This window comes from Seriola aureovittata, chromosome 19 (assembly GCF_021018895.1).
Source record: "Seriola aureovittata isolate HTS-2021-v1 ecotype China chromosome 19, ASM2101889v1, whole genome shotgun sequence".
Classification (NCBI taxonomy): Eukaryota; Metazoa; Chordata; class Actinopteri; order Carangiformes; family Carangidae; genus Seriola; species Seriola aureovittata.
This window is the reverse complement of record NC_079382.1, coordinates 17,354,568-17,372,424: the sequence shown is the minus strand read 5'-3', so window position 1 is coordinate 17,372,424 and position 17,857 is coordinate 17,354,568. Positions and strand designations below refer to the sequence as shown.

Here is a 17,857-nt window from a genome sequence, read left to right as displayed (position 1 = left end):
TTTTTAATTGTAATCTATTGTTTACATTCTCAGGAGTTGCCCTTTAGTCACCAAAGAATTGTCTATACAGTGTTTGTATATTACAGGGAACACTTAAATGTTTTGAATCTACCTTTATGAAATGTTTCTGCAGAGCAGACTTTGTATTTATGCAGATTAGCAGCTATACATTTTTATGTGGCTCTTCTGTAGGGGATTGAAAATCCACTTTTGCTTATATATTCCTTTCTTTCTTTTTTTTTTTCTTTTGATCAAAGTCATTAACGTCATTCAGTAATGTTTCACACGTTATATTGTGATGAGCCTTTTGATTTGGTCTTGTAGATCAGCATGACGAGGGCTGTTGTCAGTCTATAAGACAAAAAAAAACTAGCTTCAGTAGTGAATTTGTATTGAAGAACTACAGGCCTTGATGCACTCTAAGTAAGCAGAGCCATGATGGAGTCTGCTAAAATTAATCCATAGTGACAAGGATCAAAATCTGTCTGAATGTCAGGAAACAGAAAGTCTTTCACATTATGTAATGTAGAAAAACTGTTCATTGCCACATACCATTTTCTTCTCTAGGTTGATGCCACTACCTGATTGCCTTTCTAACATTTTCAACTTTGCTCACCTGTGTTTGGATAAATGTTACTTTTGTGATTGTGCAATGCCATATCTGTAATTTGTTATTTTGTGGATTCTAGCCCAATAGAAGCATATTTTAAAACACTGGTGAACCACTTGTTTACATTGGGATGGGCTAGGTTTTCACATATTTTTGATATTTGCAATGAAGTAAAAGGTTTGACAAGTTCAAATGATTCCGCAGGCATAGAAGAAAAATCCTCGGAGGAGGTTCATCTATATTCATGCTCTTTCAGTTGCACAATCCACAATGTCCTTTGAGAGTGTATTGTAATTATTGGATTATTATACACCCAAGATGATTGTTTATCTACTAATACACCACTTGAGACAACTCACATGACTGCTTGTGAGCGTTGAGATAAATTTACAGTATTTTTTTTTCTCTTTTTAATATGATCTGCGGCAGAAAAACTCAAAGGCCTCTTTAGCATATCAAAAATGTTCCCACAACACAAGCCTCTGCAGTATGTGTGTCTGAAAATGGAAATCTCCCAGTCAGACACACATACACTCACCAACACCTCGCTGTGAAATGGGAAAGACTTTGAGTTTTTACCTTTGAGTTTCTGCCTGTTAGACTTCAAACACTTCAGTTTTTAAAGCCAAACTGAATCCCAGACTAGGATGTCATGCTGCTCAAACAGACTCATCTGAACAACTCGCAAACAGCGTTAGAGGAGAGTAGATACTGTAGTGTCATGAGCACTGGCCTCAAGGCCACAGAATGCGACTATAAAGAGCCTCAGATCTATGTTAAAATGTTAGCTCACCCATATCACATAAAACATTTTCTGTTACTAGGAGTGGAATGGATCTGTGCATATAGTTCTGGTTTTGTGAGACATCTACGAGGTTGGGAGCAAATATTGTTTTGTTTGTGCTCTTTAATTTATTGAAGATTATAGTACATTAAAATAATTCAACAGTAATGTGACTCTACCTAAACAATGTCCTTGTCTCTCTGGATAATCCACATACCATGTAGAGGTAGTTCAATTAAAAACTGTTCACAGCGAGGTCTGTTCGAAGGGAAGGAATAGCCCTGTTCATTCTCTCTCTCAAACACACATACACATACATATACTCACAGAAACCTGCACTGTACAAGTCCTTATCTCCATGGTGATACAAAGTGTGGTGTGGAAGAGGGGTAGTGCACCATTATGGACAAACCAGTACACAGACACATACTTAAGCAAGCTGAACTCTCTCATCGGCTATTTCTCACATTATTTTTGACTGACTAAGCTAGCTATAAATGGTGATTTTGTAATTTCCTGAGCCCTTCAAGGGAAAAGCCACATTGTGTGGGCTGTCTAAGAGTTGTCTTTGGCAGATTGGTCAAGATTTATCAACCCAAACATCCCTCACAGCTTGGAACCATAGAGTCATGCCTTCTTTGATGTCATGAAGACAAATTCAGATAACAAAGACAAACCTACAGGCTAACCTAGTGCTTTCGAATATAGCCTCATTAAGATGGTTTGATCTGTAATGCTGAATGCTCTCTAACTTGATTTCTTTCTCTCTTCCTTTTTACCTATACTGTTTCTATCTCTGTACTCTTATTCTCAGTTGCTGGGTTCTCAGACTGAATTGAGTTCAGTTATAGCACGATTGCAATGCAGGCTGCTTTGTAGAGGCTTCAGCTGCGAACGCTCATCATCAACACATTCCTTTCCATCAAGCTCCAGCTACAAAAAGGTACTGATTTTCTACTATTCTTTGATTGAAGAGAATATAAACTTATGGTCTTGAACATGGTGTTGTGTGATGACAATACTGGCACAAGTATTTAATCCTCTATGCATGTTCTGTTTTACTTTTTAGCACTCACTATTTGATTTTTTAAGTTAAAGCAAGATATCTTTGCAACGTCTCACAAGTTTTTTTTTATTTTGTTGACTACTGTTTATTCAACATTATGCCCTATTCATGTTTTCTTTTCCTTTGCTCTTTCTGCAGAACCAAATGTGTCCATGAGACTCTCGGCACTTCACTTACCGGGCATTATGTTGACCCTAATCTAAACCCATCAGCTCCCCATCCCTACCTTTCCCTCCCATTTCCCCTCCCTGCATCCTCTCCCATCTCCATCATGACTAGTCTGAAGCGTTCTCAGACAGAGCGTTCGGTTGGCGGCTCAGTGCCGGCTTCTGATGAGTTCTACACCCGACGCCTGCGACTGCCCAATGGAGGAGCGCCACCACCCCGTAGCGAGAGCGCCCACATCTCCTCTTCCTCTACCACCGGTACCAACCCCGGCGTCCCCAAGATGGGGGTTCGGGCCCGCGTGGCTGACTGGCCCCCAAGGAAAGATGGGGGAGGAGGGGGTGTTTGGCATATTACAGTTGAAACAGACTCACCCAGCTCTACCAACACCACCAGCTCTTCAGGATCAGGAAGTGGAGATAGAGAAAGACTTGGAGGAGGGGGAGGAGGAGGAGGAGGAGGAGGAAGTGGAAGTGGTGGTAGTGGTAATAGTGGCAGTGGTAGTGGAGGGGTGTCAGCTGTCACAGCCCACAGTAATCTGTCAGCTAAGCTGGGTCACCTGATAAGCCCACAGGACTCATCTATGCTGCGCAACATCCACAACACACTAAAGAACAAGATGCAGAGCAAGGGAAAGGACAATCGCTTCCTGTCACCAGATGGCTATCTGGGTTCACCTCGCAAAGGCATGAGGCGTATCCGCCAGCGCAGTAACAGTGATATAACCATTAGTGAGCTAGATGGGGACGGCAATGAGGGCTGGTCCTTCTCAGGGTGGACCCCCATGCACCGCGAGTATGGCAGCACTTCATCCATAGATAAACATGGTGTGTCAGGAGAGAGCTTCTTTGACATGCTAAAGGGTTATCAGTCCTCTGAGGCCCCTGATCAGCGAAGCCCAGCTCCAGAGAGGCTAACAGAGCTCCTTACTGTGGCCCCCATAAAACAGGCTGCCCTTGACCTACCAGATGGACCTTTAGGTCCAGCTAGAGGTAGTCCTGCCAGTCGGCTGAAGGAACGAGAGAAGCACTTGAAGAGGAGGTCAAAGTCAGAGACGGGTGGAGAGTCGATATTCCGAAAGCTGCGCAGTGTGAAGGTGGAGGGTGACACATCGAGGGCTGGCTCCGATGCTGAAGATGGGGGGAAAGGAGATGAGAGTGGCCCGCCTCCCAAACCCTGGGTGTGTCAAAAAGGCTTTGCCCATTTTGATATTCAGTCTCTACTCTTTGACCTCAATGAGGCAATCCAAAGTCGGCATTCTGGGTCCAAACGCAAGAACACCACAACCGGTGCCTCGGCTGCTGCTGCTGCCTCTGCTTCAGCCACGTCCTCCCTCTCCTCCAATCAGAGTGGAGTGTATGGGTCACCCTGTGGCTCACAGGAAGAGTTGAGCAAGGAGGGGGCAGGAGGAGGACACCCTTCCAACCCCGCCTTGGACCCTGGTGATGACAAGAGCAATGATCTGGTGCTCAGCTGCCCTTGTTTCAGGAATGAGATTGGGGGAGAGGGTGAAAGAAACATCTCTCCTGCTAAACAGGTAGGGTTTGTGCAAGAACAGAATTATTAAATGTTGTAAAAATATGTATAAATATGATTTGTTTTATTTCCTTAAAAGATTGCTCTCTGGGCCCCCTCAGTTTTAATCTAAAAACAGCAGTCTGCACAATTCATTTTTGGAGCATATTGGAAAAAAAACAAAATTGAAGATCAATGTAAAGCTGATTATTGCATATTGAAGATGCACTGACTGATTAAATAATTTGTCAGCTTCCTCGCCTTACTTTTCCTTGTCTTTCATCCTCCAGCAGGGCAGCATAGGCAGTGGTGGGAGCTCAAGCAATTCTTCCAGCAGCACAGAGGAAGGACCTTTGGATGCCACACTCACTACTCACTTTACCAACGCTGGTGTTGCTGTGTTGGAGGCACCCAAGGACGGACCAAGCCAACATGCTGACAGGTCCAAACGATACATTGTGGAACATGTTGACCTCGGCGCCTATTACTACCGAAAGTACTTCTACCTCAGAGGTAAGCAAACGTTTGAGCTTTCTAGATTTGTATTTCTTGAGCTTAAATGTCTGTGTTTTCTTTCTTTGGTGTGGAGGTTGATTGTCTTCAATGCTTTCAGAGAATTTTTGAAAAATTATACCCATAATTGGAAAAGAAAATGTCATTTTCTGCCATTTCTTTCTTACACTCAATCTTCAACTATTTGACCTTTGGCACAATATTCAGTAGTCATGAGAATTCTGCATTAGGGATAAAAGAAAAGTTGGCAGGCAATGGAAGAAGTTTTTACCCAAGTAAACCAAAATAAATCTCTCCTCTCTTCAACATCATCCTTTTGTGTCCATCCCTCCCTGTCCCCCCAGAACACTGGAACTATCTGGGGGTCGACGAGAACCTGGGCCCAGTGGCAGTGAGTTTGAGGAGGGAGAAGCTGGAAGAACACAAGGAGCATGGGCAGCAGTACAACTACAGGGTCATCTTCAGAACGAGTGAGGTATATTGAAATTGACACATGACCCTCTGTACACCTTTCTCCATTGACATATGATGTTTTTTTTTTTTTTTTAACAGCTTGATTTGTTGATTGGTGTGTTATATTATTTGTTTTTAGTTGTTCTGCCCTTTCTTCAGGGTATACAATGTTTGTAGCTGTTCCCTATGGGGCCATGAATGTTCATGCTTACAAATGTGTCAATATTTAGTACATTCTGTACTCAGTGATGTTACGAAGGAGCTATAATGAGTTCAAATTGTGTTGGAGTTAAAATATAGGATCTGTTCCCAGCTGTGCATATTGAAAAACCCATTTGGGAGGGGTTCTGGGGGGGGGGTTTAAAGGCATCATAATAAGGTTGTTAAATACAGCTCAAGACCTTAGAAGCCACTGCCTCCTTTTCTTAACACCACCTCAAATGATGGCAGGTTTGACTTCATTTGTAATTTATTCTCCCATTTGTTTATTCACAATACTCAATCTCTAGTTTGCAGTGAGAAGGAATCTTTTGTGAATCCTTCTAGCCCTCGCTGTCATCTCCTCCAATAGACAGACTAGAGCCATAGATCCATGTCCTCATTCCCTGAGCTGAACGCCCACCTACCGTCTTTGTCAGCCTTCATCTGTGAAGGACTGAGCTGTGCCATTTTGCAGCTAAACGAGACTAAAATAGTGCCAAAGGTATTCGAGTGGAGAAGGAAAAATATTGCTCTTGTATTGAAGCGCACCATGAGTAATAGCCCTTCCAATCTCTTGGGATGACGCACGACCTACTGTGCTATGTTTTCCTCTCTTTTCCTCCCTTCTTTTCTCTATCTCTCTCCTCTCTAATTGCTATTTTCAGAGCAAGGAGCTGGGCAGGTATAGATATATATGTGTGTATGTGGGAGTGAGTGGGATGCAGTGATGTTAAAGAGATAAGTTCAGTGTCCACTGAGGACAGCGATTGTCCTCTCGTCAGCTAGAGTGCTTCTCATCATCGGTTTGTTTAACCCTGAGGGTGTTGGCACAAACACTGGGCCTTCCAAACACTACTTGAAGACACACAAGCGCAACACACACTTATAAGTGATTCTCAAGAGCCATGGGGCCACTACAGATAATCCAGCTGTGTTTATTTGTTCATAGATAGATATTCAGGTTCTGGTTCCTCTGCTTTCCTCTTGATTAATTAAAGTCTTCCTTGAGTTTGTTTTAGCCTGAAGAACCGTCTTATACTTCAAGTTGAATTTCATTTCACAGGCCTTTAGGCCTCATCACAGGCTTCCTTGTAGCTTTCCAGACATAGACACCTACTAATGTTCTACTTGTGGTCGGAGAACTAGCTTTGCTTATGTTGTTGCCAGTCATAGGCAACTTTTAAAGAACCAACACAGCACCGAGCAGAAAGGTTAGGACCTAGCAGAAAATGTTCAGAACAGAGAGAAGAATTATCTTAAGTAGAAAACTTCAGCTAAACCAGGCTAACTCTCATTGTATCATTGTGACCATGCTTCTGCAATAACATGCTCTAAAAATAAACTAAAGAGTGTTCAGGGAGTTCAGAGAATGCAAGAAATGTGTTTTATATAGTGCAACAGTGGGTTTTCTCTCTGAGGCTTTTTGACTACATGATTTGGATAATTAACTATGAATCTACATAAATGCCATAAAGAACACAGAGACTATGAGACAATGCAGGTCCCAAAATATATAATGATTAACTCAGGCTCTTGGGTACAATGAGATAGGAAATAGTCAAGTCATTATAGTCAAATTTCTTTTATTTTTTTAAAAATCATTTTCAGTTGTTTAGTCATTTACACAGTTTTACTGCAAAAGATTTTAGAGTTTTCTTATCTAAACTTGAAAAATTAGTTGTTACTCTGACCCTTGCATTTCCTATTTTCTTGTTGTTTCCCTCTGGTTGGCTGCTTCCAGCTAAACACCCTGAGAGGCTCCATCCTGGAAGATGCAGTACCTTCCACATCCAAGCATGGCCTAGCTCGAGGCTTGCCCCTCAAAGAGGTGCTGGAGTACCTGGTGCCTGAGCTGAATGCTCACTGCCTGCGCCTGGCACTCAACACACCGAAGGTCACCGAGCAGCTGATGAAGCTGGACGAGCAGGGGGTAAGAAGATGCAATGAGCAAACTGAGTTGGGATGGGTGAATTTGATTAATTCCTTTGATTGCTCATATTGGAGGAAATTCCTGTTTGTTCTGTTATCTATTTAATAAAAAGACAGTATTACTCAGGCTTCATAATCTCCTCTTCATTCCTCAAAAATAGAATCCATTTAGCATAATTGCTCATTCTTTGAACTAAAGACACAAGTTTCTGAGCCATTATCTTGTATTGTGTGAACAGCGCATTATTTTCATTTTGGGTTTTATTAATTATTTTATGACTAGGTGAGGGGGATGTCTCATTGTTTAGCAGAACTATAAATTACTTATTTTTTATGTTTGCTTTATTGAACCATTCACTCCCATGAGACTATTATGTGGAATATAAGTGGAGAAACACATATTGGCAAAGTGTGTCACACACACACACACACACACACACACACACACACACACACACACACACACACACCTCTTTAAAAATAAGTAATACAAAACATGCTCTTTGATACCCGTGCTCCCTGACGCAATCATCAAAAGCTGAACCTCTGTAAATGTCAACATGATTTCTTTGGAAAATGGCACCGCGATCACTGAAGAACATCCCAAGGTGGCTATTCTTAAAATGCCAACATGAGTTCTCCCTAAAATGTCAACCTGGTTATTCTAACATGATTTCTACACAATAATATGCTTGTGTGCCCCCTTTTTCATTGCAACAATGACTGCTCTCTCTCTCCACAGCTGAGTTTCCAGCGGAAGGTGGGGGTGATGTACTGCATGGCGGGCCAGAGCAGCGAGGAGGAGATGTACAACAACGAATCAGCTGGTCCTGCACTAGAGGAGTTCCTTCATCTACTTGGGGAGAGGGTCAGACTCAAAGGCTTCACCAAGTATCGAGCTCAGCTGGACACCAAGAGTATGTACATACATGGAAATTATAAGTTCTCTTAGAAGTACCGAGGAAAAACCTGTGTTGTTGTTAAACTGACGCTGAAACTAATGCCTGAGCCCTAGCAGCAGGGTTACTGCAGATTGACACTGTATAGAAGTTCTCATCGATTGAAGGAGTCTTGAGATCAGTCGCTTAGCAAGCATTTGATGGATTGTGGCATGTGGGAGGTGACCATCAGCACTGACATGATGTGTGTGTTCAATGCCTGAAAATGCAATGTGATATTCATATTAGCAGAATCACTGCCAGTTTGGAGGTCCAAACTGTTTGATAAATTAAGACAAATTAGTAAAATACCAAACTGTACACCAGGAAAGTGTGTTGCTCTGCACCAGCAAAGCACAGGTGTCACCCTCAGGGGGTAGGAGTACACAGGAACACTTCTCTTCTTGGAGACTACCTCATTAATTAGTGGTGTTTACAGACACAGATCTGACGGTAGTTGAAGCCACTGTGGGTAAACCAGGTACATGAGCCATCCATTCTTATGTACTAATGAGAGCACACCAAATATACACCTTATAGTCTAAAGCTAAAGCTCTTCTTACCTAGTATATGTCCTCTCAAATAATCTAAAATCAATTTTAACATCTGGGTTTTCATTAGGATACAGATGTGCAGTGTGTGGAGTGAAATGAGAAACTGGACTGAAATAGATTATATAAGGAGAGTTGAAGCATTTGTCTGTGCCATTGACGTTGGTAATTCTTGCAGTCTGCACAATGCCAAAGTGCAATGGGAGTGGAGCACACATCTTTCAAGCCCATTTGTGTCCATATGCATGTGTTTTTTAAATATGGCTTCTACTTCTCTCCTCTGCACCTCACTCTCAGTCTACTTTGATTCCTCTGGCTTCCTTTTCGGTGATTCTTCAGTTTCCTCTGTGTGCACTGCCTTCAAAACAAAAATGCCTTCAATTCCAGACATGTGGCAGATGGCCTTTGGTGTCATATTACTCTACTGGGGAAAGTGATACTGATACTGTTGTTTTTCCTCCGTACGTCTCGCCTTTGCTTGACCACCTCTGTGATTGCTACAAATAAGATATATATTTATATTTTTACTCCCTTGATGACTTTTCAAGGCCTGTGTTTGATGTTCTTCACCATATTATCCTTTTATCAATTGAATAATCCCCCATAATGCTTTGAGAGACAAAAACTCTCCCATTCGCTTTTTGTAGGACATGCAATACATCCTTTAGTAACCTAATAAATGAATTACAGCCATGCAAAGCGCTCCCTGTGGAAAGGTAATGTAGCTAGGTTAAGTATGGCCTTTTAAACACCTTGTGACTGTTTCCCCCTCAGCTGACTCGACGGGCACCCACTCCTTATACACCACTTACAAGGATTATGAGATCATGTTCCATGTGTCTACCATGCTGCCCTACACACCCAACAATAAGCAACAGGTATTTTAATATATACAAACACATTTATAATATGTGAAGTTGTTACAAATATGTAACATGCAAACTTATGCTTTTAAAATAATGTGTTGTACAGACTTTATAAGATCAATACCATGATCATTTCAATAAATTTGCATATGGTTTAAGTGGCAATTGTCTAGATAATGTAATAGCTAAAGCACTCGATTTCTATGATCACTTAATGTTTATCATGCGACACATATTTTAATTTAACTGTTGAACTCATTTGCATTGTTTTTCTGTATTTTCTATATATCTGATTTGATGTAGCTCAACATCTAACTTCAGTTTTTCCTGCTGTTCTTGAACTTTTCCAGTTACTGCGGAAGCGTCATATTGGGAATGACATTGTCACGATTGTGTTCCAAGAACCCGGTGCACTTCCCTTCACTCCCAAAAACATTCGCTCACACTTCCAGCATGTCTTTGTGATTGTGCGGGCACACAACCCCTGTTCTGACAACAGCTCCTACAGGTGAGATTCAACAGCACCACATGTTGTGTACTTTATGTATACATGAATTATAGATATTTTTTTAAGAGACTGCTGTATTATGGGTTGTTTAAAGCCCAAACACTGTTAGGCTAGTGAATTTTTAGCTGTCCAATAGTGACCTTTGTTTATCTGCTGGCATATATTATATATAAGGAATAGAATGGTAGAAGATTGTGAGCTGAAATATAGATTATTAAGATTGCAGTATTTGAGTCCAGATATTTGGCAGGGGTTTGTGTGAGTAAGTGACTAAACAGAATGAAGAAATGCCTACTAACAGAAACCAATAGTTAGCTGAAAGCTTTGGATATCCACTAGCAGCTGAATTTACAGGTTAGGTTTCTTTCAGGTGTTAAAGCTGCATTAGAAAGACAAAGAAGTAGACTGTTATTTGTATAGTTTATGGTATTTGAAGTACCACACAACAAATCAATTAAAAAATGATATTTTTGTTATGAAATATTGTGTACCTGCCGACCATTTTGTGTTATTTTTCCACTGTCCTTACCAAAGAACGGGGGGAGGGTGTCTTACAATGTCTCATCTTATATTCAGGCCACTGCATTACATTTGTTTTTTTGAAAAAGTCTAGATAGAAACTTTAGTTAGACTTATTATATGCGCTTGATTTCTCATGAATCATTTCCTGTCACTGCTGAAACAATAACGCTCTTATCTGTCGGCTCAGAGAGTTGTACAGCTCTCATTACCTTTGCAGTTCCATCACTCCATCATAGAGTAGGCTGTGAGTGTTTAGAGCCCTCTCCACAGCTCACGATTTATTACCCCATTGTCAGAGATGTGTAATATGAAATACAATGTGCCAACCTGGAGTCATTTTAAAGGAATAATGAACATTCTCCTCCTTCTCTATTTTCCTATTTCAAACTGTTCAGCTATGAAGGACATTTCATTCCTTGTTTATTCTTGCTTCTGTCTTGTTATCTAGTGTTCTGTCAGTCTCTCTTATCTTGCCCTCTATGAGCCTTCCTCTCTCTCATACTAATGGCTGTTTTAATTGCTGTCTGAGCACATTGTGTGAGGTCTTAATTGCCCCCCATGGGGCTACTTCGTTACTGAGCAACAACACACACACTCAAGAGCCCTGCCACAGAGTGACTATAGAGCAAATACTATTACACATGCCTTTTGTGATTCACAAATGTGAATTAAGTTTTTTCTGAAGTGAAAATACACAGTCGAGGTGAAACATCTGGTCTTGGAGGTAAATTACGATTCATAGTCACCACAGGGAAGTTGACTGAGTCATAATGTTATAAAGTAAGGATGACCTAAATGCTTTGAAGCCTTGGTGTGTTTCCTTTAGGTTTCAGAGGACCTTCCTATACACAGAGGGCAGGGAAATACAGCACACTTCATAGTTCTATTTAATACGGCTATGCTCTCTACAGGGCTTCTCTGCCAGATGTACCTGTTACTTTATGTGAAGGCTCAGAGTCTTTTCCCAGATTCACCTGGGCTGCCGCCCCAGGGGATCTGCAGGTTTTCAAAAGTCTGAAAAAGCATCTTTCTTGGTCCTGAATATTTTTTTCCCTGCCTGCTGTAGACAGTAACAGTGGTTCTAACTTTGTAATGTGGTTTTGTGGGCTGTGAGACTGATGTGACAGTAGATGGTGTGTGCAGGAGTTTGTTCAATCCTTTTTTTTTTATGTGGTTTTAGTCAGCACCATCAGTCCTGTAGCACTGTCACTGCTGTCACTGCTGGCTACAGTTGCTAGGAAGACTCAATTTAAGGAAAGTTTAAAATGAATTTGAATTAATAGTTTTAAAATGGTTAATCCATCCCTGAATATTGTGCCACTTATCTGGCTCCAGGATATGTTAATGGATTAATTGTTTTACCGGAAATTATACCAGAATTGTTATTGTTATACAACACACAAAAAAATTTAAATATAAATGTCAATACATTGATGCACATTGGGGTCCAAAAATCTAAAACCACTTTCCTATCCTCCCAAAATCAAGGCAGCGCGTTTTCCCTCTGAGACATGCATCTCGCCAAGTTCCTGAATAGTCCAACAACACAGAGATTATTCCCATACAGGAGTATTTCCTCTCCAACTATTTGAGGTGAACCAGGCCACATGTTTTCTGTTATTTATTAACTGCTCAAATGCTGTTGCTATTTAGTATAATTGAATGTGATTACCTGTTAATCCCAACTACTTTAAAAAACTACTCTCAAATAATGGCTGACTTAATGTCTGCAGATAAAATGGATTATGATATGAGAAGTACTGAATTTAAGATTACAGCAATGCTGAAAGAGAAAGAGTGTGCGCGACCGCAATTATGGTGTTTTTTCTTTAAAGAATAAATTGGTATTGTGTCATTGTAAACAAACACTTAACACATGTTGAAAAGTAAATGTTAAGAGTTCATCTCCAGAAAAGTGATTAATGCAACAATTCACAGATGTCTTCAGGGCTGAGTGCTTAGTATGCAGTAGTTTTTTTCACACACATGTCTCTGAAGTAATGAGACTGTACGAGACAAGGACGCATTACATTGTATGAGGTAATAGTGACTGTATGACTGAGCTGAGCGTAACATCCAATGAATATATTTTGTATGGTGTAAAAAAAATTGATTCTAAAAATTATTTTAGTCCCAGGATTTATTTGGCTTTATGACAACTTCATGTGGCCTCTTTGGCTCACACATTCATCTTGTCCTGTGTTCCACTGTATATTATTGGTGGAAAACACTACTATTGCAGGTCTGAGGTCATTCCTGTAGTCATCAGTTTCCAGTTATCTATGTAGTAGTTTAATTGAATCTTTAACTTCAAATCTGTCCTTTTTAAATATTTATTTCTCTCTTCCAATGTCAAGTCCACCTTAGCTTAAAAAAGCTGCTACTCAAACCTAACTGGAAATACTGCATAACAAGTGACAAGTCGACAAAAACATGTGATGCGTACCTTCCCCACATCCACACCCACACACACACACACACACACACACACACACACACACACACCTCTGAGCCTCCAACTCCAATAGGTATTGACATGTTCTTTTTCTTGCCCTGGCTCAGTGGGCAGCAGGTTGTGGATGCTGGAGGAGCAGAGCTGCCCACACACTGGATATTTATAAGACCACAAATCACTGAAACCACAGGAATGTGCTCTTTCATTTCTACTGCCAACCCTCCTGCCACGAGGATCACACAGCAGCCTCACAGTCCAGCAATCCCCACTGCACCCCTCTCTCTCTGGCTCACTCATTCTCACCCTCTTTTCTCATTCGCTCTCTTTTTTTCTCATTCATGTTTTTTTTCTGATTTGTTCTCTGTCCTGTTTCCCTCTCTCTCCCTCTCTCTCCCTCTCTCTCCCTCTCTCTCTCTCTCTCTCTCTCTCTCTCTCTCTCTCTCTCTCTCGCTCTTTCTTTCCATCACTTCCTTCTGTCCTGCGTGATTCACAGGTCTTTGGTTGACTGACTCACAGGTGTTCGTGATCAGTACAAGTGCTTTTAGAGCTCCAGTGTAATGTTTTGAGTGATGTTTGTAACTGTTAGGGAAAATTCTTATCGGTGGTGAAGAAAGAGCGCTGGAGTCCAGGATGTCTTATGCTGAGGATGTTTACTGATGCTTGATCAAGGAGAAAGGAGGATTCATCAATACAGGCTTCTGTGCATGATGTCACCTCAAATCTGAAGCAGGAACCCCTGAGGATAGTGTTTATACCCTTAGAGAGATTACTACAGATAGCTTACACTCCATAATTGGTCAAATATCTAAAAGAAGAGGGATGTGTGAACACACTATTGGTTCATTGACCATAAACAAGGAAACATGACCATATCCGCCCATGTGCTGATTCATAGAAAACCCAGCCACTTGTGACTGACCATCCTAGGTCTGTTGTTATCAATCGTGGCACCAGCAGTATCAGCAGCAAACCAAAGCTGCATCTGGAGGAGCTGCCTGAGTAAAGTATGTATGAACTGACATAGTGATGCCACAGCGATTTTCTTCCACTGTTTGAATTATTCTCTGTGATGGCAGCAATGATCGAGATAAGGTTCTTATTGAAACTACACAAGCAGTCAAATGAAAACTGACACAATTTCTTCCCACAATAGCTTCAGAGATGTTTATGTGAACATGTTTGTATGACCCTCCACCTACACATGTGTACACACACCACCTTCTTTCCTTCTTCTACCTTATCCTTTGTGGGGAATGTGGGAAATGCAAGCAACATTTAGACACACTGGCAACTACTGAGGGTATTATCAGCTTCTCAGCATTCATTTACCAGCACTACAGTATAGGAGTCTGTTTTCACTCTCCCAAGGCAATTTCAGCTAGAAAAAAAAAACATGCTTCCTCTCTTACCCGCATCTGTCACAAATAAGGAAAGGTGGGAAATGAGGTGTCAACAATTTGACGGTTAGTATAATTGAACGTCGCACGTCTCCGGTGAGGACAGGTTGTCTCTAAGGTTTGTTTAGAAATATGTGGGAGACGTATTGACTTTAGATGCTTATTAGACAAAGCGATTAATCCTGGTGTCAACATGTGTGCTGATGCATGTCACCAGGGATGTGTGTGGGTTGAGGGCTCTGACTTCCAGTGCTACTCTTGTCAGCCGGTAATTATCACCTGAGTGAAGATATGTGATTGAGCTCATTTGGTCATGAAGAGGTTGAGACCAGGACATTTGACCCATGTACAGACATAGTCCTCTTTAGGCCCTTATTTCTTAACTGCCTCAGACTCAGATATTCTGATTCAGATCTGGGCATAAGTCTGTTTGTCTTTTCTTTTCTTTTTTTCCAATGAGCAGTCATCCCCATATCTTCTCACAGTCTCCCACACACTCTTCCTTTCTCAGCCACATTTTCCTTTTCTCTCACTCTGGGTTTTCTGGGGCTTTGGGCAGGAGATTTCGAATAGCAGTCTCCCCTCATCCTCCTCCTCTCCTCTCCTTCCTCTCCGTGGCCGCTCAGCTGAGTTCCTGACATACCAGACAGGGCAAACAGTCTCAGATGGCCATTCCAGGGACTTAATGAAAGGAAAAGGGAGATGAGAGGGGAGGTGGGGAGCAGCGAAAACAGGGAGGTATAGGACATGGAAATGAAATGCATGCTATAAGGAAAAGGCAGCAAGTACACATAGCCTCCATGCTATAGTAAAGTCATTAATACTTATTATGAACATCATTTGGACACATAACTCTGTTTTGAGGTAATAAAGAAAGCAGCAGACGACTCATTTGAAGTACATTATACAGAAACCAAAAAGATTATTTTAGCAAGAGGAAAAATGAGGAGAATGGAACTAACTCGGACAAAAACAGACTAAATTTATTAGTGGGAAAGGTGTCAGTGTCCTGAGATATAATATATATACCAGTCAAGGATTTTGTGTTTTTATGTGTTCCCATATTTGAGTGAGCAAACGGCATTAAGCTTTATATCAAACATTATCTATGTTGCCAAATCTGGCTGCCACTATTTTTTTTTTCTTAACTTTTAAATCTTAATGACATTAAACCTTCAAGCTTTGGATGTTTGGATGTTGATTTACTGTGCAATAAAACATTGAATTTAAGCCATATGATCTGTAATGTCTGAGGAGAAACACCCAGCAGCCTAAATTTGCCAAATTGTTGGCCCATCTGGAACAACTGATTTGTTAACCATTAATCCTTTTCTTCTCTCCTCCCACTTTTCCTCTTTTCCCCTCTTGTCTCATTTTTTCTTCCTGGTCTACTTCTCCCCATGTAGTGTGGCGGTCACTCGTTCCAAAGACGTGCCCTCATTCGGCCCCCCAATCCCAGAGGGTGTCACCTTCCCCAAGTCCTCTGTGTTCCGGGACTTCCTGCTGGCCAAGGTCATTAATGCAGAAAATGCCGCTCACAAGTCACACAAGTTCCGTGCCATGGCCACCCGAACACGCCAGGAGTACTTGCGTGACCTGGCTGAGCGCCACACCACCAGCACGCCCATTGACCCCTCTGGAAAGTTTCCTTTCATCTCACTGGCCCACAAGAAGAAAGAGAAGAGCCGGCCGTACGGAGGGGCAGAGCTGCGCAGCCTGGGGGCGGTGACCTGGCTGGTCCACGCTGAGGATCATGGGACTGGAGGGGAACTGGAGGGTCTTCTGGCCATGTCCAATGACTTTCTCATTCTGTTGGACCAAGATGCCAAGGCTGTGGTGTTCAACTGTGCCACAAAAGACGTGATTGGCTGGACGCTGAGCAGCCCTGCGTCTTTGCGGATTTTTTATGAGCGGGGAGAAAGTGCATCTCTGAGGAGTATCAGTAATAACACTGAGGATTTCAAAGAAGTGGTCAAACGTCTAGAGGTTAGAAGACACACCGATACATTACATTTGTGATGAGACTGATGGTAGTGTGCTCAGCATGCTTAGATAATGAAATTATAAAACCTGTTCTCACTTGTAACTTTTTGCTTTATTTTCATAATTGTATCAGTAATTGACATTTGCTGGGCTTTTTGCTCTCTGCTGGGACACTGCACATTCAAAGTCAAATTAGGTCAGTTGGTGCCAAGTTTATTTGCCAAGAGAACTGAAATAATTTACCCTATTACCAAATGGGTGGCACCACTTATGCTGCAAAATTGTACCAGACTCCATGTGGTAGTTAGAGGACTCTGGATGAGACAAAAAAACAATGGCTAAAGGTGACAAACATTCATTCACATAGAGCAGGCAAGTACTGAGAAAGCAGATCAATGGACATAAATGCTGCTGGATACCATTGATCATTTACCTGGCCCACTCACAGTCTCTCCTACTATTCACCGTCGGCTGTCAGTCTGCCAAAATGACAACATTTTTGTGTCTACATGCCAAGTTGCTGTCTCATTACTGGTCTCAGCTTATTGAGGGAGTTTCAGAAACACCTCTGGACAACATACTCCTAATGGTTCATACACCTACACATACAGCGAAGTGGTGATAGCTCTTCCTTAGCTGTTTCCATGGAAACTGGTTAGAAAAAAAGGTGTTTTCTTATGTCATCATCAGTGCTTTAGAATACTTTCATTTCCCCAGTCTCCCCCTACCTTCAAACTGTGTGTGTGTGTGTGTGTGTGTGTGTGTGTGTGCATGCATGTGTGTGTGCGATGGCTTTTATCATGTATTTATGTAACCTGGATTGAGTCCACCATCTTTGATTTGCACACATGCATACAAACATACTTGAACAAACACACATCATTACTTGGCTCAGGACTCAGAAGTGTATCACTTTCATGTTGCATTTTATGCATCTGGCGTTAATCTTCAATCATTTGGACTACTTCAGTGCCAGAGAGAGGAAGAGAAGTGGCCTTGGGCGACTTGCTTTATGGAACTTGTCTCTTTCTCTCTCACTCCCTCTCCTTCTCTGTAAGTCTCTGTCTCTCTATCTCTCTCGCTCATGCTCTTCCTTTTGCTCTTTTATTTTTTTTTCCTCTTGTTTACTGTTTATCGTTCCCTTTTTTCTTGTACTCTCTTCCTCTCCCACACACACATTCAGAAACATCAGAGAGCATCATAACAATTCCTATCAGGTGCCAGTCTGCAGCATGATTTATTCACACTTCCCTGTGAAGGTTGGCTTCTATAGAGCAGTTTGCTAACGTCCTGTTCAGACAGAAAAATGCAAGGCACCTTGATGCAAGGCGTATCACTAGATAGAGGGAGGGAAGGACGGATCACCTGTGACTGACTACAGTGAAAAAGTAGTAGAGATTG

General features: G+C 41.6%; 1 protein-coding gene across 4 annotated transcripts in view; it reads left to right on the top strand.

The window, feature by feature from the left end:
- Positions 1 to 17,857, top strand: part of sipa1l1 (signal-induced proliferation-associated 1 like 1) — a 73,308-nt gene that overhangs the window by 38,429 nt on the left and 17,022 nt on the right. For 3 of the 4 annotated variants that reach the window (XM_056405231.1, XM_056405228.1, XM_056405229.1), the window contains 9 exons: positions 2,209 to 2,337; positions 2,599 to 4,162; positions 4,431 to 4,653; positions 4,998 to 5,128; positions 7,049 to 7,237; positions 7,979 to 8,153; positions 9,500 to 9,603; positions 9,942 to 10,099; positions 15,880 to 16,459. In XM_056405231.1, coding sequence (XP_056261206.1) covers positions 2,732 to 4,162; positions 4,431 to 4,653; positions 4,998 to 5,128; positions 7,049 to 7,237; positions 7,979 to 8,153; positions 9,500 to 9,603; positions 9,942 to 10,099; positions 15,880 to 16,459 — 2,991 coding nt within the window. In that variant the 5' untranslated portion in view covers positions 2,209 to 2,337; positions 2,599 to 2,731. The remainder of the gene's footprint in view (positions 1 to 2,208; positions 2,338 to 2,598; positions 4,163 to 4,430; positions 4,654 to 4,997; positions 5,129 to 7,048; positions 7,238 to 7,978; positions 8,154 to 9,499; positions 9,604 to 9,941; positions 10,100 to 15,879; positions 16,460 to 17,857) is intronic. The other variant, XM_056405230.1, reaches the window with a different exon arrangement.